Source organism: Chionomys nivalis, chromosome 1 (genome assembly GCF_950005125.1).
Source record: "Chionomys nivalis chromosome 1, mChiNiv1.1, whole genome shotgun sequence".
In the NCBI taxonomy this organism is placed as follows: Eukaryota; Metazoa; Chordata; class Mammalia; order Rodentia; family Cricetidae; genus Chionomys; species Chionomys nivalis.
Genome location: NC_080086.1, coordinates 138128238 through 138154867, shown reverse-complemented (window position 1 = coordinate 138154867; position 26630 = coordinate 138128238). Strand labels below are relative to the sequence as shown.

Sequence of the window (26630 nt, the reverse complement as noted above, 5' to 3'; positions counted from 1 at the left end):
GCAGGACTCTGCTGGCCACAAGAGCTTTGTGACCTGCTTAGAGTCCCCCTGGCACCAGAGCCTCCTTGCCTAGTTTGTCTCCCCACGAGAACCAAAGCAGGCCAGAGATATCTCTCCCAAGAGTTTCAGAACATAGGGAAGATAAAGTACTGAGTCCACACTGGAGGGGCCTGGACACCCTGCCCACCAGTCTTAACTCTTTCAGACCTCTCTCAAAACAGTAGGCTACCCTAATGGATGGAGGAAAGTGAGAATCCAGCGTCTGTGCGCCGGTCCTTTACTGTACCTCTCATGACCCATCCTTCCTATAGCAGTGCTTTCGTTTTGTTTTTCAGTTTCATTCAGTATTAGATTTGCTTGCTCTCTCTTTGCTGCTATTGACATTGCTTGAGTGGTGACTTCTCACTCTCTCAGTATATTCTGGAAGGCTTAGAATTTGAAAATTATGGTAGCTAGCATGTTTCTTAGCTAAAGAAGCCTCTTTTCCTGGCATTAAACCTAGATTCTGATTGCAGAGGCCTCATTTCTCAGTTGCTAAGAGGGATAGAGATGAGCAACAAGGGAACTCCTGTGGCAGCCTTGGCACCCACTTTGGGAGACTCCCTGGGCTGAACTTCTACCATGAGTCACAGACTCACCATTTTAATCCATGGGCACATTCCAAAGTCAGCTGCATCAGAGCGGAGGTCTGGTGGCAGCTGTTCATTGTCCTTTAATTGTCCCAGCAATAGCCCGTGGCCTGTTCCTGAGTTGTCCTAGTGCTCTTCTGAGAAAACCCATTTAGGAAAATCTTCTCCCCTGTGTCTCAATTTAGTTGAGTTACAGCATCAGTTTTTTTCCACTTGTGCTTTATCCTTCAGACTTCATAATTCTGCTGAGGCTTCTTCCTTCCTTTCCACTGTGGGTTTTTCCCTTTTTATTTTTCTTATTTCACTGATTGTAGTTTTTGTTCTTTTGGTTGTTTGTTTGGAGCTTTCACTGTTGTTTTGGGATGGATCTTTGCAAAGCAGCCCAGGCTGGCCTCAAGCTCTCAGTTTTCTTATCCGTCCTTCGGTGTCCTTCTAACTATCTCCAGATCCTGTCCTTGAGAGTCAATTGAATGTTTGACAATTTATGAAGTTATTTTTAACCAAGCACATTTATTAAAGAAATAATACTGAGGCTGGAGAGATGGCTTAATTGGCATTGTGTTTACCTTGCAAACATAAGGACCCAGTCTCAATCCCCAGCACCCACATGAAAATAAAATGCTAGACATGACAGCACACGCCTGCAATCCCAGGACAGAGACAAGAGGTTCCCTGGGGCATGCTGGCCAAATCAGCAAGCTCCAAGTTCAACATGAGACCCTGTGAGGCTTTGGGTTATAGATCTCTGGTCATGAGAAAAACATCTCATGCTTTCTCTGTCTGTTCATGGCCTTATTTCTGTGTCTGCTATAACCTGTAGCACAGCCTTACTCCAGGTCAAGTGGAATGAATATACATGGTGGGCAACCAGGGATCTCAGCCAAAGGGACTCTTCCTGGGATGTGCCTGCCCCATCTCCTTCACTGAGCAGGTCTGTCTGAGTTCCATTAGTCTAACTTCTGTAGCATCAGGGTTAATGAATACTCATTAGCTGTTCTCATTGAAAGGTCAACAACATACAACCAAGTAAAGTTAGGTTTCATTGGCCACATCCCATTAACACTTCTGCATTCAGAGAAGTTTTTCACTTTGTGCTGAAAAGGAACGGGGCAATAAATGTAATTCTAAAAGCATAGTGAAACAAAAATTCTTGCTGTCATCTAAATTTTAATATGTGAGGAATCAGTTAGGTATCTTACTGAGAAACAGTTTACCCTGGCTGGACCTTCCTGTTTAGTGTGAGAATTAAGCTTTAAATACTGGATGGTGTAGTGACCTTACAAATACAGCTAGTTTTTTGAGAGTGTCACTCTGGCAGGAGTGGAACTAAGCCCTAGGAATGCCATATTTTCAATGGGATCTCTTTCTTCTCGTCTCCTCCTCCTCCTCCTCCTCCTCCTCCTCCTCCTCCTCCTCCTCCTCCTCCTCCTCCTTCTTCTCTCTCTCTCTCTCTCTCTCTCTCTCTCTCTCTCTCTCTCTCTCTCTCTCTCTCTCTCTCTCGACAGGGCTTCTCTGTAGCTTTGAAGCCTCTCCTAGAACTAACTCCTGTAGACCAGGCTGGCCTCGAACTCACAGAGATCCGCCTACCTCCACCTCCCAAGTACTGGGATTAAAGACATGTGCCACCACCGCCCAGCTTCAATGGGATCTTTTAAAAGAACAACTGTCCATAATTATTAATACTTTCAGTAGAATTAGGGTTTCCCCAGATCTTAAATTTTAATAAAGTTTTGCAATATTAAAGTAAACAAATAAATAAGATGGAGAGTACCTACAAGTAATAGTAAATGGGGATGTAGCTCAGCTGGCAGAATGCTTATATAGTATGCATGAAGTCCTGGGTTCTCTCTCTAGCACCGCATAAAACTGATTGTGGTGGTACATGCTTGTAGTCCCAGGGAGGTAGAGGCAAGAGGATCACATGAACAAGGTAAAGATGGGCCAGCCTTGATCTTGATAGCAAGTGCCTTCACTTGCCTTACTGAGCTATCCTGCCATGCCAGTGACACTTGTTTTACTCAAAATTATAATCAAGTTTGCCTATAAAGAGACTTTTTAAAAAGACTGTAGACTGATTAAATAGTTGCAAAGGAATTCCAGAAGTATCTGAGTAAACAACTGAGCTCCTCCTACAGATCTTTTTACAACTCCCTCAATATATACATCCCTATTAACTTGTAGATCATTAAAATAAAGAACTATAGCTGGGCGATGGTGGTGCATGCCTTTAATCCCAGCACTCGGAAGGCAAGACAGGTGGATCTCTGTGAGTTCGAGGCCAGCTGGTCTACAAGAGCTAGTTCCAGCACTGGCTCCAAAGCTACAGAGAAACCCTGTCTCAAAAAAACCAAAACAATAATCATAAAATATATAGCTATAAAGTAATAAGTTCCCCATGAAATAAGTTTTTAGTACTTAAGATTCATTTCACTTTCTTGTCTTAGAGATTATATATAGTGTAGGTTTTTATTTATTTTAGTAATTAAGATATTCACATACTTATAAATGCAAAACAATGCCAATATTTAGTATTATCTTTTCATTCTAGAAATAATGTCATATCTTTTGTAAGTCTAAACAGTATATGACAGACTTCTCTTCATCTTCCATGTATGTACTTTTAAGTTGTGTGTGTGTGTGTGTGTGTGTGTGTGTGTGTGTGTACATGGCAGGAGGATAACCAGTTACAAGCCAGCTTTGGCTACATAAGCAAATTCAAGGCCAGCCAGCCTGAGCTACACACTGAGGAAAAGACATCATACCATGCACATTGGCTGTTTTGTCTGTTAACCTTGTTCTTGGGTGGCATGTTGTTCATAACTTTACACTCTCATGTCTACATAAGGATTAGGGTTACTTAGAGCTGACTGGTGACTGGTACCTTTCACTATTCAGAACAACTATAATAAGTAACCTTACATAGGGATGACTATCACTTGGGAAGGTATATCTGAAGTATAAATTCTAAATATAAATATCTAGATCAAAGGATAGATGCATAGGTAATACTAAATGATTCCTCTCACAGATTATACCACTGATATTCCTATTTCTATATATCTTTCTCAGTACTTTGAACTATGCATTTTCTTATCTTTGTAAATATTATGGGTTTTTTTCACAATGTAATTTCAAAGTATATTACTTTTACTCTGTGTTACATTGACTGTTTTCTTTATTTTCATTTTTTATTGATATTTATTGAGCTCTACATTTTTCTCTGCTCCCCTCCCTGCCTCTCCCCTCCTCCCTTCAACCCTTCCCCAAGGTCCCCATGCTCCCAATTTACTCAGGAGATCTTGTCTTTTTATACTTTCTACTTCCCATGTAGACATTGACCGTTTTCAATGATCTTAAGCAACCTCTTCTTAGTCTCTGACTGTTTATCTATTTGGTTATTGGACTCTAATTTATGTAAGTTTTTATTTACTAAAGAAATCAGCCCTTTCTCTACTTACTGTTTAAAAGACCACAGTGACACTCTAACTGTTGTGCAGTTACTGCCAGATGTAACAGAAACTGAGCCAGAAGTTTCCTTTTCAACAGCTGAGGGGGATTAGCTGTGAATGTGAGAATGGGAAGCTGTTGGATCAACCATTGGAGGTAGTAACTAGGGCAAAAACAGCCTCCTGAAAGATGATGCCTTCTCCTTGCTGTGCAGAAATTTTTTAAATTATTTAATAACCTTTTTCTGGGTTCATTATCGCTAGAGGGGACACAGAGTTTCTCCTTGGCTAGGTTTAAGTTGATGCGATGTTATGTTGAGCTGTTTGCAGAGCCGTGTCTGAATGTTTTGAGGCCGAGGACTGCCTGGACAATGTAGCAAACCTTCGTCTGAAAGAACAACATTACATATGTATATTAATGCCCTACTAAATATCTCGGGGCTCCTTTGTTAAACTCCACTTTGGCTGCCTCTCTCCAAAAGCTGACCTTTTGTCCTGTTTCACACACACACACACACACACACACACACACACTTCACGTTTGTGGTGAGAAAACAAACTTAACTAAAAGTAGGGCTTTCCCACCTCGCCCCATGAAACAAAAGAGAAAACTTGTATGTTTCCTAGACTCTAAGAAATAACTCAGATTTTCTATAAAAGGCAGTTTCTAAAGGAAGTCTAAAGATTGAAGTGGCCCTAAGATAAAACCAAGTTCCTTTAAGCACAGAACCTATAGAAGTAAAACTTTTGAGTGAATCAGAGTGGTTTTGTTATAGGTTTTATTGTCGCTTGTTTTTATTTATTAATGTTTGCCTGGACATCAAACTCAATACGCGAATTTTATTCTCTTTGTTTCTTTTTGAGTTTTCGTTTTGTTTTTAAATATGAGGTAAAACAGGCTGCCCTCCAACTCCAGAACTTCCTGCCTTAGCTTCTCAATGCTGGGATTATAGGTATATGCCACCATGTCTGGCTATGTTTTGAAAACATTTTAACTTATTCTCTTAGAATTTTCCATAAAGACTAGTAAAATAAGATGCTGTGTCCTTAATATCGAATTAAGTAAACTAATTGCAGTGCTTGGTGTTGATAGTACAAAGCCATGCACATTTTCTCAAAATGAAACATAATTAACTCTTTCTGGGCTTTATTTCTTAAAAGGTTTAGTGCTGGAGATCTGCTGTTAAAGTAGAGCAATGGGACAACTTTAGGGAGCCTGTGGCCACTGTCCTGATTTAGGTAGTGGTAGAAATCAAGTAATTACTTTACCATCATTGCTTTAGTTATATTGTTTATTGTGTCTTTCAGAATCCTACAGAATTTGATTTTTATATCATTTGTCACAGTTAGACTTAAGTTTAATTAAAGATTGTAGTTACATGCATTTACATGAAGTAAATGTCAGGCTGGATAGTTGGCTCAGCTGTTAAGAGCACTTGCTGCTCTTTCAAAAGACCCAGGCTCGATTCTTAGCCCCTACATGTCAGCACAGCCATAAGTAACTACTTACTGAAGATCTGGCAACCTTTTCTGACCTCCAAAGGCACCAGGCACATAGACAGTGTATCTTAGTTACTGTTCTATTGCTGTAAAAAGACACCATGAGCAAGACAAATCTTATAAAAGCATTTAATTGGGGGTTGCTTACAGTTTTAGAGGGTGAGTCCATGACCATCAAATCAGGAAGCAGGCAGTCACGGCACTGGAGCAGTACATAAAAACTTTATGTCCTGGTATGCAGGCAGCAGGCAGAGAGAGAAGGAGGAGTGGAGACTGGGCCTGATAGAAGCTTTTGTTTTATTTTATTTTATTTTATTTTTATTTTTTATTTATTTATTTATTTTATTATTTTTTTTTTTTGGTTTTTCGAGACAGGGTTTCTCTGTGGTTTTGGAGCCTGTCCTGGAACTAGCTCTTGTAGACCAGGCTGGTCTCGAACTCACAGAGATCCACCTGCCTCTGCCTCCCAAGTGCTGGGATTAAAGGCGTGCGCCACCACCACCCGGCTCTGATAGGAGCTTTTGAAACCTCGAAGTCCACCCCCATTGATACTACTCCTCTAGCAGGGTCACACCTCCTAATCCTTCCCAAACAGTTCAACTAATTGGGGACCAGACAGTTAAACATATGAGCCTATGTGGACCATTCTCATTCAGACCACCATCCATATATATATGCAAACAAACACTCATATACATAAAAATAAATAAATATTTTTTTAAAGTCATCATCAGACTGGTGAGGTAGTTCAGTAGATAAAGAACTTGCTGTGCAAACAAGAGGCTATGTTCATGTGATAATGTATGTCTGTAATCCCAGACCTAGAGCCAGTGAAATGATAACAGAATCCCAGAAGGTTGTGGGCTAGCCAGTCTAGCCAAAGTGGGATCGAGGTCCAGTGAGAAATACTATCTTGAAAAATAAGGTGGTGGCCAGGTGTTGGTGTTGCGAGCCTTTAATCCCAGTACTCAGGAAGCAGAGTCAGGTGGATCTCTGAGTTCGAGACCAGCCTGGTCTACAGAGTGAGTTCCAGGACAGCAAGGACTGTTTCACAGCAAAACCCTGTCTTTAAATAAATAAATAAATAAATAAATAAATAAATAAATAAATAAATAAATAAATAAATAGAGGGACAGCAAAAAAGAGAGGGAAGGAGGGATGGAAAAAAGGAAGGAAGGAAGGAAGGAAGGAAGGAAGGAAGGAAGGAAGGAAGGAAGGAAGGAAGGAAGGAAGGAAGGAAGGGAACAGTGGATGTTCCCAGAGGTTTGATTCCCAGCATCCACATGGCTGCTCACAGGTGTCTGTAACTCCCATCCCAGAGATCTGACACCTCCTTCTGGCCTCTGAATATAGATGTAAAATACTCAATAAAATACTGGCAAACCAAATCCAAGAACACATTTTAAAAAATCATCCACCAGCCAGGCCTTTAATCTGAGCACTTGGGAGGCAGAGGCAGGCGGATCTCTGTGAGTTTGAGGCCAGCCTGGTCTACAAGAACTAGTTTCCAGGACTGGCTCCAAAGCTACAGAGAAACCTTGTCTCGAAAAAAAAAAATCATATCGGCTTCATTCCAGAGATGTAGGGATGGTTCAACATACGAAAATCTATCAATATAATCCATCACATAAATAAACTGAAAGAAAAAACATATGATCATCTCATTAGATACTGAAAAAGCATTTGACAAAATCCAACACCCCTTCATAATAAAGCTCTTGGAGAGATCAGGAGTACAAGGAACTTACTAAACATAGTAAAAAGCAATATACAGCAAGCCGACAGCCAGTATCAAATTAAATGGAGAGAAACTAAAAGCAATTCCACTAAAATCAGGAACAAGACAAGGCTGTCCATTCTCTCCATATCTCTTCAATATAGTTCTTGAAGTTCTGGCTAAAAGATCAAGGGGATTCAAATTGGAAAGGAAGAAGTGAAACTTTAGTTATTTGTAAATTATATGATGTATATATGAGTGACCCCAAAAATTCTACCAGGGAACTCCTGCAGCTGATAAATACTTTCAGTAATGTGGCAGGACACAAGATCAACTCAAAAAAATATATATATCAGTAGCCCTCCTATATACAAATGATAAACAAGCTGAGAAAGAAATCAGAAAAATATCACCTTTCACAATAGCCACAAATAACAATACCTTGGGGTAACACTAACCAAGGAAGTTTCAACAAAAACTTTTAGTCTTTGATGAAAAAAATTGAAGAAGATATCAGAAAATGAAATGATCTCCCATGTTCTTGGATAGGTAGGATCAACATAATAGAAATGGCAATCCTACCAAAAGCACCATATAGATTCAATGCAGTCCCCATCAAAATCCCAACACAGTTCTTCACAGACCTTGAAAGAACAATAGTCAATCAACTGCATATGGAAAAGCAAAAAACCCACGATAGCCAAAACAATCCTGTACAATAAAGGAACTTCTAGAGGCATCACCACCACATACATCAAGCTCTATTATAGAGCTACAATAATGAAACAGCTTGATATTGGCATAAAAACAGAGAATCAAAGACCTGGATTTTAATCCACACACCCGTGAACACCTGATTTTTGACAAATAAGCTAAAATTATACAATGGAAAAAAGAAATCATCTTCAACAAGTGGTGCTGGCATAACTGGATGTCAACATGTAGAAGAATGAAAATAGATCTATATCTATCCCCATGCATAAAACTCAAGTCCAAATGAATTAAAGACCTCAATATAAATCTGAATACTTTTTTCTCTTTTACATTATTAGTATCTGTACTAATGTAATTCATTAATCAGTGCCTGAGTTTCTGGAATTTAGATTGTTTTTAGTTTTCCCTAGTGTAAATAGTTTAGAGATGGCCATAAAACTTCCAGAAAGCTTCTTCGTGGGGCTAGAGAAATGAGATGGCTTAGTCATCAAGAGCATTGCCTGCCCTTCCTGAGGACCTGAGTTCAGTTCCCAGCATCCATATGGTGGCTCACAACATCTGTAACTCCAGTTCCAGAGCATCTGGTGCCCTTTTCTGGTCTCCTTGGGCACTGAATGCATGCAGTGCATAGACATAAATGAAACAAAATATCCATACACATAAAATAATTTTTAAAAGTTATAGATAATTTTTCTGAGGTGCATTTTTCTAAGCTAATTTCTCTAAGGGCTCTACCTACACGCTGCGGTGGCCTTTTGTGGATCTATTTTATCTTCTGATTGTTGCACTCATTTCATGGTATATGCTGAAAAAGCAGCTAACCAAAATGATGTTATCTTTAAAATAGTAAGTTCTGACAATGAAATGACTTTCCTTTAGTCAGCATGTGTACAGGAAACACCCAATTCGGTTTTGATTCAAACCCTTTTTCTCATTCACTTTTTATTATATGTAGACACCTTCCCTCTGGATCATCGGAATAATATTTTTGGGGAAGTCTCACTCTCCTGTATAATGTATTACTTCTGAAATATCACCTGATCCTCTTTTGTGACAGTAAGCTCTTTCTCTTCAATCAGGATTGCCTGAACTAGAACTAGAAGCACTCGATAACCAGTTTGGACAACCAGGAGCAGGCGATCAGATTCCATGGGCAAATAATACTGTGACGACAATAAATCAGAATAAACCAGACGAGTAAGTGAGACACTTTACATTTTGTACACTATCAGATATCAGCCTCTAAGCCAGGAACTACTCCCCCCAAAACTGGATTCCAGTCTGCACTAGTAATTTTGAGCTATAAATTGATGTGAATGTTTCATTAAAAGGGGCTTGCCAGAGGACATAGTCAAGCAGATTCATTTACAGTGTGATCACGAGGCAGTTATACTTTGTAATCACCACAATATTGATATGGTGTGCAGGTCTCATTTTACATTTCAATGTCTTGAATTTCTTTGATTTCCATGTATTCCTGAGACCTATAGATAAACTAGCCTCATATACAAATTATGTTGCCTTTAAAACTTTTAGCTGTGGGTTATTTTGTCTATCATTTGTCTTTGTTTGGAGAAAGAATATGTAAGGAAAGAAAATATATCTGCTCAGTGGTCCACTCTCATTGAAATTAACTTCTCAGTTCACACAGGCATCTGTGTTTTGCAGCACAGACTACATCTCATACATGGCAATCAAAGGAAAAGTGAATTTTGAACATTATCTGAACTGTTTTCCTTTACATTTTCTCAAAATAATAATTCTTTGTCATATTGCTCATGTAATTATATTTTTATTATTTTCTATATATGCCTAAGTTTTACTCTTTGGTTAATGTCAGTTTGGATTAGACTGCATGTTGTCTTTATGAATCAATGAACAATTTGAATTTTTGAGCCACTACCTACTAGCTAGTATATGAGCTACCAGCATGTAAACAATTTTCAACTTAATTTCTTTTGTGTGTAATAGTCACTTTATATCATCAAGATAATTTAGTCATCTTTGAAAGCATAAATACATTTACTGTTTTGACTTTGATTCAGTCATAGTAATTAATGGTATTCACACAATAAATAGAATAAAAATAAATCTGAAGGTCTAGAGAGATGGTTCACTGGGTAAAGTGCTACCACACAAGCATGAAAACCCAAGTGTAGATTCCAGAACCAACATTTAAAAGAAAAGAAGGAAGGGAAGGGAAAAAGGGATGAAGGAAGGAAGAAAGAGAGGGATGGAGGGAGGAAAGAAGAGAGAGCTAGAAAGGACTCTTTGGGGGAGTTTTCAAGACAGGGTTTCTCTGTGAAACAGTCCTGGCTGTTCTGAAACTCACTTTATGAACCAGGATGGCCTCGAACTCACAGAGATCCACCTGCCTCTGCCTTTCAAGTGCTGGGATTAGAGGCGTGCACCACTACCACCTGGCTTCTTAACTCTTTATGAGAAATGGTTCAGCAGTTAAGAGCACTGTCCTTTCAGAGAACCCAGGTTTGGTTCCCAGCGCTCATATCAGGTGGCTCCCAACCACCTGCTACTCAGTTCCTAATGATCCACCACCCTTCCCTGGCTTTTCCAGACATCTGCACAGTCGTGGTGCATATACACGTACTCATTCACAGACACAGACACATAGATGAATAAATAAATCTTCAAAAAGTATTTCCCATTTCTTAATTATATTTGGTTCATTTTTTAGGATACTTCTTTAAGCGAACATGAAGAATATGGAAATTTTAAGTACAGTAGTTGGCAAAAGAATGGAAATTGCAGTCAAGCTATACATTAAATATTATTTTGTACCTAGAAAGATGACTCAGTGGATAAAATGCCTTCTTATGTAAATGTGAGGATTTGAGTTCAGATTCCTAGAACCCATTGAAACCTGGGTGTGCTGGATCTATAATCCCACTCTGGGAGGCAGAGACAAGATACACTCTTGTCTTACTGGCCAGCCAGTCTAGCCAATTCGTGAGCTCCAGTTTCAGCGAGACTGCTTGTCAGAGACTGAAGTGAAGGCATCTAGAGAAAGGCATCTGACATCAGCCTCTAGCTTTCACGTGTGCACATACGGGGTTATGCATCCATACCACACAAATGCACATACATCCAAGAACACGGCCTCTGAATTCTGCACACTAATTATAGAACATTTCATTGCCAGCATCATAACAGAACTTTCTAAAATCAGATTTGTGCATATATGTATGTGTTTGCATTTGCACTCTTAAAATTGAATCTTTTTTTTTCCTGCCTTTCTCATCTTCTGCCACAGCCAATGCATTAGCTCACAATTAGACGAGCTTCTCTGTCCACCAACAACAGTAGAAGGAAGAAACGACGAGAAGGCCCTTCTGGAACAACTGGTGTCCTTCCTCAGTGGCAAAGACGAAACGGAGCTGGCCGAGCTAGACAGAGCGCTGGGGATCGACAAACTTGTCCAGGTGCTGTTCAGTCTTTGCCTGAGTGACCAGAGTAATTTTAAATCAATGGTCTCTTAGGGTGATGAGCTTCCAAAGAGCATGAATTCAGAATGAACACATTCTAAGACTTTCTAGAGATAACTTGCTCCCAGATGTAAATTTATGTAGACATGCACGTCATTGTGGCCAGACTTTGTTTATAAAATATTTTGGCTTCTTTTTCAACAGGGAGGTGGGTTAGATGTATTGTCCGAGAGGTTCCCACCACAGCAAGCAACGCCCCCTCTGATGATGGAAGAAAGACCCGCCCTCTACCCCCAGCCATACTCATCTCCTTCTCCTACCGCCAGCCTCCCTGGCCCTTTCCAAGGCATGGTCAGGCAGAAGCCTTCCCTGGGGACTATGCCAGTTCAAGTGGCACCTCCCCGAGGCACCTTTTCACCCAGCATGGGCATGCAGCCCCGGCAGACTCTAAACAGACCTCCAGCTGCACCCAACCAGCTGCGACTTCAGCTACAGCAGCGGTTACAGGGACAACAGCAGGTGAGTGCTGTCCTCTCAGTTTTTCTTCTCCAAGGGTTTGTGCCAAAGCTCTCTGTGATGAGTCAGTCTGCAGTGAAAGTGCCTGGGCCACTCCAGACCTTGGTAAAAGACTCAGAAAGCTATCCTGGGGTAGAGGGGAGCGGGAGAAAGGGTGGGAGGGAGAACTGTGGTTGGAATGTAAAATAAAATTTTAAAAAATTAAAAAATCGTTTTTAAAAAAGCCATCCTAGGATAGCTATGATATGAGTAAGAGACCTTTTTATTAAAGAATGCCAATTGTAGCAAAGTACTTTGAAAATTACAGCTTAAAGGTAATATAATTTTGTTTTTTTAAAGATACAAACTAGTTTTAGATTAGATATCACATAATTGCTAAGTTAATAAAGAGAACTGTAGCTTAGTTTATAAAGTAGAACAAGAAATACTATTGCATTGTTGAGACAAAGTAAAATTTGTGTTATTTAAAGTTAATGAGATTAAAATCTAGTGATATTATGAATGAATGAAAGAAAAGATACATTTGCGGGCCTGGGATTTGTGCATGATTTAAATGTCTCGTATGACAGAAAATGAATTGATGTAGTGCTATAAATATTTAAGATTGTATTAGCAACAGACAGGGAGGTGACCATCGAGGGGCACAGAGGCAAATGGCATACAGTGCCATGTCTAAGAATCATGACAGGGAATGTCGGTCATGTATATTTTCTTGAGTTTCCAGAAAAGTATTTGAAGAAATTGCCTAAAACTGTACTAATTCAGGAAGGAAAATAAATAAGTGTTAGAAAGCTAGGACAGTGGTAGAAGGCATTTCCAGCATGCTCAAGGTCCTTTGTTCAGGCCACACGTCCTAGAAAAAGGAAGGGCAGTGTGGCATAATGGCTGTAAGAGTAACTGGTTCTGAATGTAAAAATAGTCAGACAATTCCTTTGCCTCCTAAAGAACATATAGATCCAATAAGAGAATGTAAAGCTCTCAGCACAATGCTTGATATAGTGTAGTATTTAATGAGTACTAGCTTTATAAATTATATTCAGCAAATATAATAAACAATGTAAACGTATTCCTATTCAATAAACAGAGGGCGGTGATGATGGAGAGGACAAGTAGAGATGAAATGGGAGAATGTAAAGGGTGTAATGAAAGGGAAAGGAGTGTGTTTCAAATGCTAGGATAGAATAAAGCACTCAGTGGTGAATTAAGTGAGAGAAAGAAATAAAAGTCACAGTCTTAAACTGTACTAAAGAGAACGGACTTCTTGCTGGACTTGCTGGTTTCTGGTTATTGTTGTAGATATGGTTTCTGTTTTTGTTTTGCTAGCTTTTCAGACAAGGTCCGTATTGCCCAGGCTGTCCTCAAACAGAATTCTCCCACCTCAACCTACCAAGAGCTGAGACCACAGAGGGAGCATCATCACACCCAGATCTGTCGTTCACTTTCAGAAAAGGAAGTAATACTAGAAATGCTGAGCATCTTAATTAAGCACACTTGGAGTGTACTCTAAGTACCCTAGAAGAATAAAATAGCAGATCATACAAGGAGCTTCAGTAATCAAACTGCCTGTGTTTGTGTTTGTGCCTCTCTGGCACACTGAATCACAGGCAAGCAGTGTGCTGAGTGCTAAGTCAGAAGAGTAGAGATATGCTTATGGACTCAGTTTACAAGCAGCTCAAGTTAAGGAAATAGGGCCTGAAGCTAGAGATTCAGTAAGCAAGGCCCAACGTGGAATGAGGTCAGGTTCCTGAGTTAATGAAACAATGTTTCATATTCAGTTGGGGGGGGAGCTGGGTTTGTGTCCATTTGTTCCTAAAGTGGCAGGTGGCTAATGAGCAGACTACTGCAAAGACTATCCATGAGATGAGGCTGCAGCAGAGGAGAATGCCGGGCTCTGCTTGCTTGAAGGCTTGTTCAAAGTGGGAAGTATTTTCGACTCAAACAAAAAGTTTCTTTCTGTATACTTATGGTCATGATCTTTTGAGGGTAGTCAGTGCATAGGTTGGGTGCCAAGAGTCCCTTTGACTTCTTTTTAAAAGCATCTTTATTTTTAAGCAATTGTGAATGCTTTATCTTAGTCCACTAGCCTTGAAATTTGTATTTTTAACATTTCTATATTGTATAACTTTTTCTAAAAGTCTTATTTTTTTTCTGATCCATGTAAGTCAGAAAATAAATGAATCAAGAATTAAGAGGTAAACTGTTAGGCAATGAGAAACTCAATCACTGTCCCTGGATTTTCATTTTTATAGAACTCTAATAGGCTTTCTTCTTACATATAGCCCAATAAAACATATCCACAATTATCCATTTGTATAATTTACTAGTTATGAATTATTAAATAAGCATCAGGTAACATTACTGAATTTCATGGCATATGCCTATGTTACCAGCTACTCCCAATGCAGGAGGATCATTGGAGCCCAGCAGTTTAAAACCAATCTGGGTAACAGTGAGAACCTAGTCTTATAGCTCAGAAGCAGAGTACTTGCATAGCATGTGCAAGGGTCAGAACTCATCACTGCAACAATAATAAAAACAATAATATAATGTAGTATTAATGTTATTGGTACTAGCCCTTTGAAGGGATTATTCTTACCAAATTATATTGAGGGATAAAGTTTTAATCTATAGATTATTTACGATGAGATCTTCCAGGTGCAGTTTATTATTATCTGACAAAGTAAAGGTCGCCTAGACCTGTGACACCAGCCTGAGCTAAACCGAACTTCCGTACCGGGCCCCGCAGATCATTCTGGGAAATAAATGTTGGTAATTGTAAGTCAGAAAAAAAGATTTGTGATGAACAAATTGCAGTCTACCCCTTCTTGGAGATGCACAATGTGCTTTGGCCAATTAAAGGCGCATAAAATTACTGCAGTAAATAAATCTGTTTCACCTTATGTAACCCTCATTTCCAATACGTCCTACAGCACAGTATGCTACTTTCCTGGCACATCTATTAATATCCTGCAGAACAATGTTCTTTAGAACACCAATTGGGGAAATGTGGGTCTAAAGTGATTACTTCTTCTAGTTAAATAAATAATCCATTTTCTCAGAGCATTTGTTTCTTATGTAATTCTCTCTGGCTAATGATATCATGTTGGATTTTCCCCAAGTATATATAAAGATCCAAGTGAGAGTGCTGCCCGGGGCCTTGGCTTTCCATTTGTCTGTCAGACCTCTCAGGGCTGTTCTCGGCTTTTCATTTATGATATTTTAAGATCTAAAGCTGATTCTTTTCATTTAATATCATACTTCCCTGAAGTAACTATTCACATGCTTTCAGAAATACACTAATGTTGTACATGTGTATTTCCTACCTTTAAATGTTCTGAACGCAACAATTGTTTTATAGAGAGTGGGAGTTAATAGTCTTTTGGCATTTAGAATGGGAGGTGTTACTAAACCTATACTACTAAAACTTTTCATTAGTAAGTAAAGTTTGGATCATGCCATGCTTGCCTGTGGAGGTGTCATCCTTTCTTGTCTTTGTTTTCCTAGTTGATGCACCAAAACCGGCAAGCTATCTTGAACCAGTTTGCAGCAACTACTCCTGTTGGCATGAACATGAGGTCAGGCATGCAGCAGCAGATCACACCTCAGGTAAGGCAGAAGCCAGGCACTGGTAAACTTCTCCAGCACAAGCAGTATTTCTCAGCATTGGCTTGAGTACTGCTGAAATGGCCTGGGGGATCAGCTTTAAATGATGTTTGTGGGGTAAATTGCTTCCAGAATGAAATAGTAGGCAATGAATTAGTAGCCTACTTGTCATGCTCTTTCTGCTACTTCACCTAAAGGCAAAGTTCTGTGTTTCATTTTACTGTTTTTGTTATTGTTTCATGATACTGGATGGTCAAGTAGAAAACTGTACACTTTGACCAACCTAAACATCAGCATTTTCTGGCTTTGTTTTAATTTCTTTAGAAGATTTTTCTTTTATAAATAATATGACATTTGATTTATTATTTTATAAATTTGCACATACATGCACACAATACTTTTTGATAATTTCATAACAGTATTATCCTCTCTTCTCCCACTCATTTTTTGTTTTTTATTTTGTTTCTTAAAAACGAAAACAAAGTTTCTTTTTTCATTTTACATATTAATCCCAGTTCCCACTCCTTCCCCTCCTCCCATTCCCTGCACTTTCCCCTCCACCCCAAAAAGCAATGTGTCTTACCTTCTCTGAGGTTTATTTATTTTGAAGATCCTTGTTTATAAACCTAAAGTCATAGAATTTTGCACTTAAAAATAACTGGTTGGGGGCCAGTGATGTGGCATGGTGGGTAAAGACATTTCCTCAGAGCCTGGCAACCTGAATTCGCTAGAAGGAAAACATCCACTCCACAAAGTTGTCTTCTGACCACTACATATGCAGTATGGCACACATGCACACACACATACACAAGAATACAGTAAACTCTTTTAGAAGAACTGAATGGATCCAGGTGTAATTATCCCAAGCACTTGAGATGAAGCAAAAGAACCCCAAGTTTAAGACCAGTCTGGGATAGCTGGCAAAACTATACAATCCCTGGGGACTCACTCCTTAAAAGGAAGGAAGGAAGGAAGGAAGGAAGGAAGGAAGGAAGGAAGGAAGGAAGGAAGGAAGGAGAAAGAAAAACTGGATGGCCTTGATGAATGGAATATAGTATTCACTTCCATTTGTTTTTAATATTTTTACTTCAACAATTTAAGTTTTCTTAGACCAAGGTGATGATGTAAATATTCAGAGACAAGAATTGTAAAGAAGAATGATAATCAAACAAAACCCTTCATGGACTGGAGAAATGGCTCAGCAGATAGGAGCACTGGCTGTTCTTCCAGATGCCCCATGTTTGATTCCCAGCTTACAGGTCAGGGAATCTGTAACTCCAGTTCCAGAGGATCTGACACTTTTGGCTTCCAGGAGTACCTGCGTTCATGTCCACATCCCATGTGCAGATATACACACTTTCACATAATTAAAAACAATAAAATAATGGGACTGGAGAGATGGCTTAAAAGAGTACCCGCTGTTATTATTCCAAAGGTCCCGAGTTCAATTCCCAGTACTCACATGGCAGCTCACACTTGTCTGATCTATAATAGATTCTAATACCCTCTTATGGTGTGCGGGCGTACATAAAGGCATAGTACATCCATATATGTAAAATACATAAATAAATAATTCTTAAAAAAATAATGGGCTAAAGATTAATAATGGCTTTGTGGGTAAGAGCACTGACTGCTCTTCCAAAGGACCCAGATTCAATTTCCAGCACCTACATGGCAGCTCACAACTGTCTGTAACTTCAGTTCCAGGGAATCTGACCCCCTCTTCTGGCCCATGGTACTAGACATACATGAAGGCAGACCACCCATACACATAAAATAAAACTAAAGAATCTTAAAAATAAAATAAAACAAAACAATAAAAATAATCTTTAAATTCTTCATGAAATGAATCTTGATAAACTTGGGACAAATCCAGGAAGCTACTACTACTACTAATCAAAGAGGTGGTGCTGATGATGCTGTTTCTAAAACAGATATGAGCATCTTCATGAGTCCAAATTTGAGTTTCTTCATCTTTTAAGTTATAAACCTTAATATTGAATCCCGTGTAGGAATAGCTAGGTTGTAAGGAAACAAGACCCCACTTTAGCAATTCACATAATTTCTGTCAGAAAACCATTTTTCAGGGTTTTGCAAAGTGGACAACATCTAGTTGGCAGATTTCATTTTAAGGAATATATAGGAATATATGTATATATGCATGCTTCAATCAGATCCTCTGTCTGAAATGACATCTTCTGAAGAAGGCTTTATTGTTATGCCAGGCTGCTTTTCATGTGAGAACTGAAAAATGATTTCAGCCTAATTCACCACCTCTTTCCCCATCCATAATCGTGTAGCTATTAAGCCACTTATGATAATGCCTGGAGTATTATTATGCTGCATAATGATATAAAATAGCTGTTTCCATTTACTTCTGATGATGATCTTATTTCTAGTTAATTATTTTCTTTTTAAATGATAATTTGCTAGGCACTGAATCTTCCAATTTGTAGTTTTCCACATTTTAATGGCATTTATAAGTTTTCCTAAGCATGAAGGTAATATCTGTTTATTATAAATAATTTAAGAACTGCAGAAAAGAATAATAAAGAAAATCAGCATCACTTTCAATCATGCTTTATTCATTTAAACAGAGTGCAGCAGTAAAGACAAGGAAGAAGGAGGACGACTGTGACTCTGTGTTAGGGTGAACTCACAGTCTAACTGTATTAGGGTGAACTCACAGTCTGTGTCAGGATGAACTCAGTCTCATTGTGTTAGGGTGAACTCAACAGACTCACTGGGTTAGGGTGAACTCACAGTCTAACTGTGTTAGGGTGAACTCACAGTCTGTGTCAAGGTGAACTCAGTCTCACTGTGTTAGGGTGAACTCATAGTCTAACTGTGTTAGGGTGAACTCACAGTCTCACTGTGTTAGGGTGAACTCAAACTGTGTTAGGGTGAACTCATAGTCTAACTGTGTTAGGGTGAACTGACAGTCTCACTGTGTTAGGGTGAACTCAAACTGTGTTAGGGTGAACTCATAGTCTAACTGTGTTAGGGTGAACTCACAGTCTCACTGTGTTAGGGTGAGCTCAAACTGTGTTAGGGTGAACTCACAGTCTGTGTCAGGGTGAACTCAGTCTCACTGTGTTAGGGTGAACTCACAGTCTCACTGTGTTAGGGTAAACTCACAATCTCACTGTTAGGGTGAACTCAAACTGTGTTAGGGTGAACTCACAGTCTAACTGTGTTAGGGTGAACTCACGGTCTCACTGTGTTAGGGTGAACTCACAGTCTGTGTTAGAGTGAACTCACAGTCTCACTATGTTAGGGTGAACTCATAGTCTAGCTGTGTTAGGATGAACTCATAGACTGTGTTAGGGTGAACTCACAGTCTCGCTGTGTTAGGGTGAACTCATAGTCTAACTGTGTTAGAGTGAACTCAAACTGTGTTAGGGTGAACTCACAGTCTGTGTCAGGGTGAACTCAGTCTCACTGTGTTAGGGTGAACTCATAGTCTGACTGTGTTAGGGTGAACTCATAGTCTGACTGTGTTAGAGTGAACTCACAGTCTGACTGTGTTAGGGTGAACTCACAGTCTCACTGTGTTAGGGTGAACTCAAACTGTGTTAGGGTGAACTCAAACTGTGTTAGGGTGAACTCATAGTCTGTGTCAGGGTGAACTCAGTCTCACTGTGTTAGGGTGAACTCACGGTTTCACTATGTTAGGGTGAACTCATGGTCTCACTATGTTAGGGTGAACTCACGGTCTCACTGTGTTAGGGTGAACTCACAGTCTAACTGTGTTAGGGTGAACTCACGGTTTCACTATGTTAGGGTGAACTCACAGTCTCACTGTGTTAGGGTGAACTCACAGTCTCACTGTGTTAAGGTGAACTCATAGTCTAGCTGTGTTAGGATGAACTCATAGGCTGTGTTAGAGTAAACTCATCAAGTACTACTGACCTCCCCTTGTTGAGGTGCTCATGTGTCTCAGCAGTGTTCTTGTCCAGCATCACAGAAGTAGTTAATTTACTGTGGGGTTTCTTATGTAGTTCTTTTTGATATTCATTTTTGAATTTCTGTTTAAACATCTAACAGATATTATCTTAGCATTTATTAATTACTTGTGGCCTATAAAATATACTAGGGGGCTGGGGAAATAGCTCAGCAGTTTAGAGCACTGACTGCAGAACCCTGGTTTAGTTCCCAGCACCTACATGGTAGCTCACAACCACCTGTAACTCCAGTTTAAGGGGATCTGACACCCTCTTCAGACCTCAGCAAGCTCCTGCATGCATGTGCTACACACATAAAAAACATTTTTAAAAAATAGAATATAGCCGGGCGGTGGTGCCGCACACCTTTAATCCCAGCACTCAGGAGGCAGAGGCAGGCGGATCTCTGTGAGTTCGAGACCAGCCTGGTCTACAAGAGCTAGTTCCAGGACAGGCTCCAAAACCACAGAGAAACCCTGTCTCGAAAAACCAAAAAAAAAAAAAAAAAAAAAATAGAATATACTTGATTTGTTTTTTCCCTATGATTTTACTTAAGGAATACTTACTTTCCATTTTAGTTTCCCTTGTAGCCTGATGGTTGCTACATTTTATTTTGCTCCAAGCTCCCGGGCTTTATCCTATAAGCTTTCTAGAATAGGTACATGGTTGTAATAATTTTAATAAATAAGATATTTTTTTCTTGATATGGGAAAGATGGAAGAACAGAATGGTACAAATACAGAACACTGCAGTTGATAGAGAGCAGGTCGTTGCCCTGAGGGCTCAAAAAGATGTTTTTGTTTTCTTTTCTCCATCCTTTTCTTCTCTAATTTTTATTTTATTTTAGGTTTTATTTACTTTTAGGGGGAGTCTACAGGGGTGGAGGGCAGATGTGGAATGACTGGGAAATAAGTGGGGTTAGGGTACATGATATAAAATACCCAAAGATTCAATTTTAAAAAAAAAAAAACTGTGTTTTAAAAAATAAATCATCAACTTTTTTTAAAAAGATATTTTCCTTCTTTGTAGCCGCCTTTGAATGCTCAGATGTTGGCTCAACGTCAACGGGAATTGTACAGTCAACAGCATCGACAGAGGCAGATTATACAGCAGCAAAGAGCCATGCTCATGAGGCACCAAAGTTTTGGGAACAACATCCCTCCTTCATCTGGACTGCCAGTTCAAATGGGGAACCCCCGTCTTCCTCAGGGCGCTCCACAGCAGTTTCCCTACCCAGCAAACTATGGTACAAATCCAGGAACCCCACCTGCTTCTACCAGCCCTTTTTCTCAACTGGCAGCAAATCCTGAGGCGTCCTTGGCCACCCGCAGCAGCATGGTGAACAGAGGCATGGCAGGAAACATGGGAGGACAGTTTGGCACTGGCATCAATCCTCAGATGCAGCAGAATGTCTTCCAGTATCCAGGATCAGGTACATGATGCTCACCTGTAGTTGCAGGTCCTGCTTTGCTTTTGCCCTGACTTTGGGGCATGTGCTGGAGAGGAAAGATTTAAGTGGTAAAGTCAGGAGAGGCAGCAGGCTCAATATCACTGAATAGTTGTGTGGTTTCCGACTTTTCTAAGCTTGGTTGCTGACATTAATAAATTTGGGAACTATAAAACTTTTGACATTTTATGTACAAAGCAAACTCACTGTTCTCTCCTGGATCCTATGACATCTATCCAAACAAAGTCCTCAGCTGGCAGGTTTTAGTGCATTAACTCAGTCATTGGATGATTTTGTTTTGATAGTTTATATAAGAATAACCAATATTTACCAAGTATATCAGACTTCTTATTGATGATACCACTTTTAACTAAATAAGTTGTAACTTCCTCCAGAATGAATATTCTGATTTATAGAAGTTTTTTTTTTCTTTTTTGCTTTCATTGTTTTGTACTCTTTATCCTAGACAATGATCCTTTTTATTACTTTGAGATTCTAAAAGGCAGTAGTGATAATACATACTTGATTAATCTATCACGTATCATGTTTAATGACTAATTCCTGAAAAAGAGAAACCCTTTGATTATATAAGTGAACTAAACATGAATTTTAAGGCTGCCTAGAAAAGAATCCCAAAAAAAAAAGCAACTCATGGACATGTGCAGGCAGCATGTGCCCCAGCATCTGAGCTTTATCTGGCACCTACATTTTTCTTTCTTCCAGACCAGCTTTTGGTTTTTTGTTTGTTTGTTTGTTTTTTGTTAAAAAAAAAACTTTACAAACCGTAACTTTTCTTTGTAAAGTCAGCATTTATAATATAAGGGAAACCTAGAAAGTGGATGCAACAAGGAAAGCAGCTTTATCGGCTTGCAAACTGAAATGAAATGGCAGCCCTCAGTTCTCGGATGATCAACTTCAAAAGAATACTATAAATTTGTTACTTTTCATTGAATAACAATGTTTCAAGATCAAGTGTTTCATCTCTGTGCTCTAGACTGTAGAAGTGCTCCGTGTGACAGCAGTCAGCTCACAGTGCTTTGAAAACAAGTTTTAAATTGGTGGAATCCAAGTTCCAGAGAAGCTCAACCTTCTCTCCAGAAAGGAAAATGGAAGTGAAGGATTGCAGGGGAGTAAAGGGAATGGCAGGAGGAGATCAGGGCAAGAGAGCAGGGAGGAAGAGAGTTGGAAGTCGGGGGAAGGAAGTAGTTTATTGCATCTTAAGGAAACACAGATGCAAGGGCTTTTCAACTATGTTTTATGCTTCTATTTCTGTTGCCAGTAAATTTGACACAACTGAGACCAGAGCTACAACTCTCCCTCAGATTCTTTATTGTCCAAGTTTTTCTTTCTACTGCATTCTGGATAATAACAATGTCAGCATAGGTTAGTCCCATGCTAGTAGGAGAAGTTGAGGGTTGGGAGCTATACATGTGAAATGGCAGAGTGCAGGGCTTCTGCACCTTTCACTCCGTTTTGCTTTGAATTTATAAACTACTTTTAAAACTCCCCCCCCCCTTTTTTTTGACTCATTTATTTATTTATTGTGTATACATACATGCCAGAAGAGGGCACCAAATCTCATTATAGATGGCTGTGAGCCACCATGTGGTTGCTGGGAATTGAACTCAGGACCTTTGGAAGAGCAGGCAATGCTCTTAACCTCTGAGCCATCTCTCCAGCCCAAAAACTCCCCTTTTAAAATAATTATAAAACTTGGGCCAGGGGTCTAAAGAAATGGCTCAGTGGTTAAGGGCACTAGCTACTCTTGCAGAGGATCCAGGTTTGGTTCCCAGCACTATATGCTTTCAGGGGATCCAGTGCCCTCTTCTGGACTCCACTGGCACATGGTATATATGTATACATGCAGGCAAACACTCATAAACATAAAGTAAAAGAAATCTTTTTTTTTTAATTGTAGGTGTTAAAATTAAAAGGCTAGCACTAAAACAACAAAAACAAAGACAACCATTCTAACAAACATAGTGTATAGAGCAGAAAGAAACAGCAAAACATGGTAATGGGGGCTGAGGATTTAGCACAGTTGGTAATAATATGTATGAGGCCATAGTACTGTGCAAACCAGGCATGGTGATACATACCTATAGTCCTAACACTTGAGAGGTGGAAGCAGGATCAGAAGGTCAAAATTGTCTTGAACCACAGGTCCCTTACAAAGCCTGTTGGGTTAAGACCCTGTCTCAAAAAAGAAAAAAATTGCTATGTACTTAGATTTTCTAATTTGTGTATTTTAACTCTGTAGAATAATGTATCTTTTCTCCTCCTTAGAATAATGTATCTTTCTCCTCCAGGATTACCTTTTTCTCTCACATATAAAATTAACAATGTGTCAAACACAAATATTTTAAGACTGCAAGTACCCAGCACTCAGGAGGCAGAGGCAGTTGGATCTCTATGAGTTTGAGGCCACTCTGGTCTACAAAGTGAGTTTCAGGACAGTCAGAGCTGTTACACAGAGAAACTTTGTCTCAGAAAAAAAAAAAAAAAACCTGCAAGCAAAGAAAAATTTAAATGTAGAATTCATGCAGAAATCATCCACATAAAAGTGAAAATGATGTGTCAAATACAAAAATGTACCCTCAAGAATCATAAATGAAAGAAAAATTTCTCCATACAATCTAAGTCCAAGTTATTTTCCAGAGTTTGAGTTACATATAGATAAAGAATACATAGCTTTATTTATATCAGGTTTTTAAAAATAATTAAGCATTAAGTGAAATAAAGTTTAGAAACTATACACATTAGTTTTCACAGAAAGTTTAAAGTATTTTTAAAATTATAGCCTATGAAAATATAAAGTGAGTAAATTAAGTACATCTCTGTACAGATTAACCATACAAAAAGATTTTTAAAAAGTCATTATCAGTGTCAGCACATAGTAGAATATTATATACAGGGATCTGCAGTTGTGTTTATAAAGACAGAAGAACATAGTAGCGTGCAAGGGAAAACAGCAGGTCAGCATTGTGTGAGAAGGGGCTGAACATATACTGCTCTTGCAGAGGACCTGGGTTCAGTTCCCTCACCCACGTAGCAGCTCACAACTATCTTTAACTCTAGCTCCAGGAGATCTGAGGCTCTCTTCTACCCTCTACAGGCACCAGGCATGTTCATGGTGCATACATATAGATAGACACTCACATATACGCATAAAAATAAATCTTTTTTTAAAAAAATAAACATGAGTTTCTGAGGAGGACTTGAACAAATTATAATAAATTATTATGAGCTGCTTATGGTATTCTTTTCTTTTCTAGACTTTTATAAGTTTGTCTTAAAGCCTTTAGCTATGATATACATTTTCTTAGTGAAACAAGTATTAAAAAAAAAACAGTACTAGCATAATCCAACCATTAAAAGAAACACTTTTTAAGGGCTTCTTTTTTAATGTTGGGTAGAGTAGCCAGGGCTGTGTTTATTCTTCAATGTGAAAGCAACAATATCAGAAAGAAACAGAAAACAGCAGTTGTAGGGGTTGGCAGACTGTGGATACAGCAGTTCTAGGGGTTGGCAGACTGTGAATACAACAGTTCTAGAGGTTGGCAGACTGGATACAGCAGTTGTAGGGGTTGGCAGACTGGAAACAGCAGTTCTAGGGGTTGGCAGACTGTGGATACAGCAGTTCTAGGGGTTGGCAGACTGTGGATACAGCAGTTCTAGGGGTTGGCAGACTGTGGATACAGCAGTTCTAGGGGTTGGCAGACTGTGGATACAGCAGTTCTAGGGGTTGGCAGACTGGATACAGCAGTTCTAGGGGTTGGCAGACTGTGAATACAGCAGTTCTAGGGGTTGGCAGACTGGATACAGCAGTTCTAGGGGTTGGCAGACTGTGAATACAGCAGTTCTAGGGGTTGGCAGACTGTGGATACAGCAGTTCTAGGGGTTGGCAGACTGTGGATACAGCAGTTCTAGGGGTTGGCAGACTGTGCTGTAGAGCAGAGTCCAGCTCAAGAGCCTGGGAAAGCCGGTTCTGCACAGAGGGTTTCAAATGACTTCAGTGTGTGCACATGTGTGCATGCATGAATGCACACATGCACACAGAACAGGGCCAGACAGAAAACTTGAAGATTAGAAAGAATAGTATTCAAAGTTCACACAGGGCCACTTTGTCTTCTAAGCAGCCTGGAAATCCTCATAATTGATGTTTTGCCTCAGTAGTGGGGCAAAATAAGTTCTAACCCAAGCCTCATTCTTTTTTTTTTTTTTTTTTTTTTTTTTTTTTTTTTTTCTTGATTTCTCTAGGTACAAGACCCTAAAAGAGCTAAGGTTTTCATAAAGGCTAACCGTGGCTCAAATAGTAAGCTCAGAAACACTTGATTATTTGACTTTTAAAAATCCAGCTCTTATAAAGGTAAAATTTAGATTATCTGAAGTTTGGCTTTTAAAACCATCAGGCATGAAAAAAAAAAGGAAAATGTAGTCTGTAACAATGAAAAAAATTAGCCATCAAACCCAACCCAGACTATTTGAGAAGACAAGGGGACCAGAAAGAGAGGGGACAAGAGAGTACAATGACAGAGGTGAATATAATCAAAGCATATTATATACATATGTAAAAATGTCATAGTGTGATCTATTATTTATATAATTCATACATACTAATAAAAACCATACATATATTAGAATGATTAGAAATATTACTGTTCCAAATAGAAACTTTAAGAACTTAGAAACTATGAATGTGTTCTGTGTGTTCATTAAATTAGAAGGAATCTTGAGTATATTATATAAATGTGTGCATAATATCAGTAAAATAGAAGTCAAACTTACAGAGGAGAATTGCTGAAAAATATAGTAGATGGGGTGAAAAGCTGATTAAAAATTACATAAGAATGACAATGAAAGCTATTCAAGATGAAAGAAGAGTACGTATGTGTGGTGGTGCCTCCCACCTTTAAGCCCAGCACTCAGGAGACAGAAGCAGCCTGGTCTACATGGTGAGTTCCAGAACAGCCAGGACTATACAGAGAGGCTTTGTCTCAAAAATCTAATTGTGATAAGGGATGGAGAGACGATTCAGCAGTTAAGAGCACCTAGCTACTCTTCCAGAGGATCTGGGTTTGAGTCCCAGCACCCACAACTGTCAGTATCTCCAGTCCCTGGAGATCTGACACCTTCTTCTGGCATTCACGGACATTGCATGCATGTGGTGCACAGACACACGTGCAGGCAAACATCCATGTACATAAAAGTAATAAATAAAATGCTCAAAATTTTTAAGAAAAGCAGAGTAAAAAAAATCCTGATGGGCTGGAAAGATGGCTCAGCAGTTAAGAGCACTGACTGCTCTTCCAGAGGACCTGAGTTCAATTCCCAGCAACTTTGTGTGGCTCCCAGCCATCTATAGTGGGATCTGATGCCCACTTCTGAATAAAGTGCATGCAGATAGAGCATCATAGATAAATAAATAAAATCTTTCTTAAAAAAATTCCTGATAATTCATTTGAAATTGATCCTGTAATCCATTGTAATTTAAAATTTCAGCATGTTTTTTAACAAAATTGATAACATCTTACATTATACATTCTAATGTATATAGAGACTTATAGGGACTAGACTAACCAAAACAGTTTTGTATAGGAAAGACAAATTAGACAGCTACTTAATTTCAAAGATTTTACACACACACACACACACACACACACAGTGATAT

General features: G+C 39.1%; 1 protein-coding gene across 7 annotated transcripts in view; it reads left to right on the top strand.

Annotated features, from left to right (window-relative positions):
• The window catches only part of Ncoa1 (nuclear receptor coactivator 1), a 219073-nt gene that overhangs the window by 173048 nt on the left and 19395 nt on the right, over window positions 1-26630 (top strand). For all 7 annotated transcript variants that reach the window (XM_057758898.1, XM_057758975.1, XM_057758721.1 and 4 more), the window contains 5 exons: window positions 9086-9203; window positions 11278-11446; window positions 11654-11968; window positions 15470-15571; window positions 20542-20944. In XM_057758898.1, the coding sequence (XP_057614881.1) occupies window positions 9086-9203; window positions 11278-11446; window positions 11654-11968; window positions 15470-15571; window positions 20542-20944 (1107 nt within the window). The remainder of the gene's footprint in view (window positions 1-9085; window positions 9204-11277; window positions 11447-11653; window positions 11969-15469; window positions 15572-20541; window positions 20945-26630) is intronic.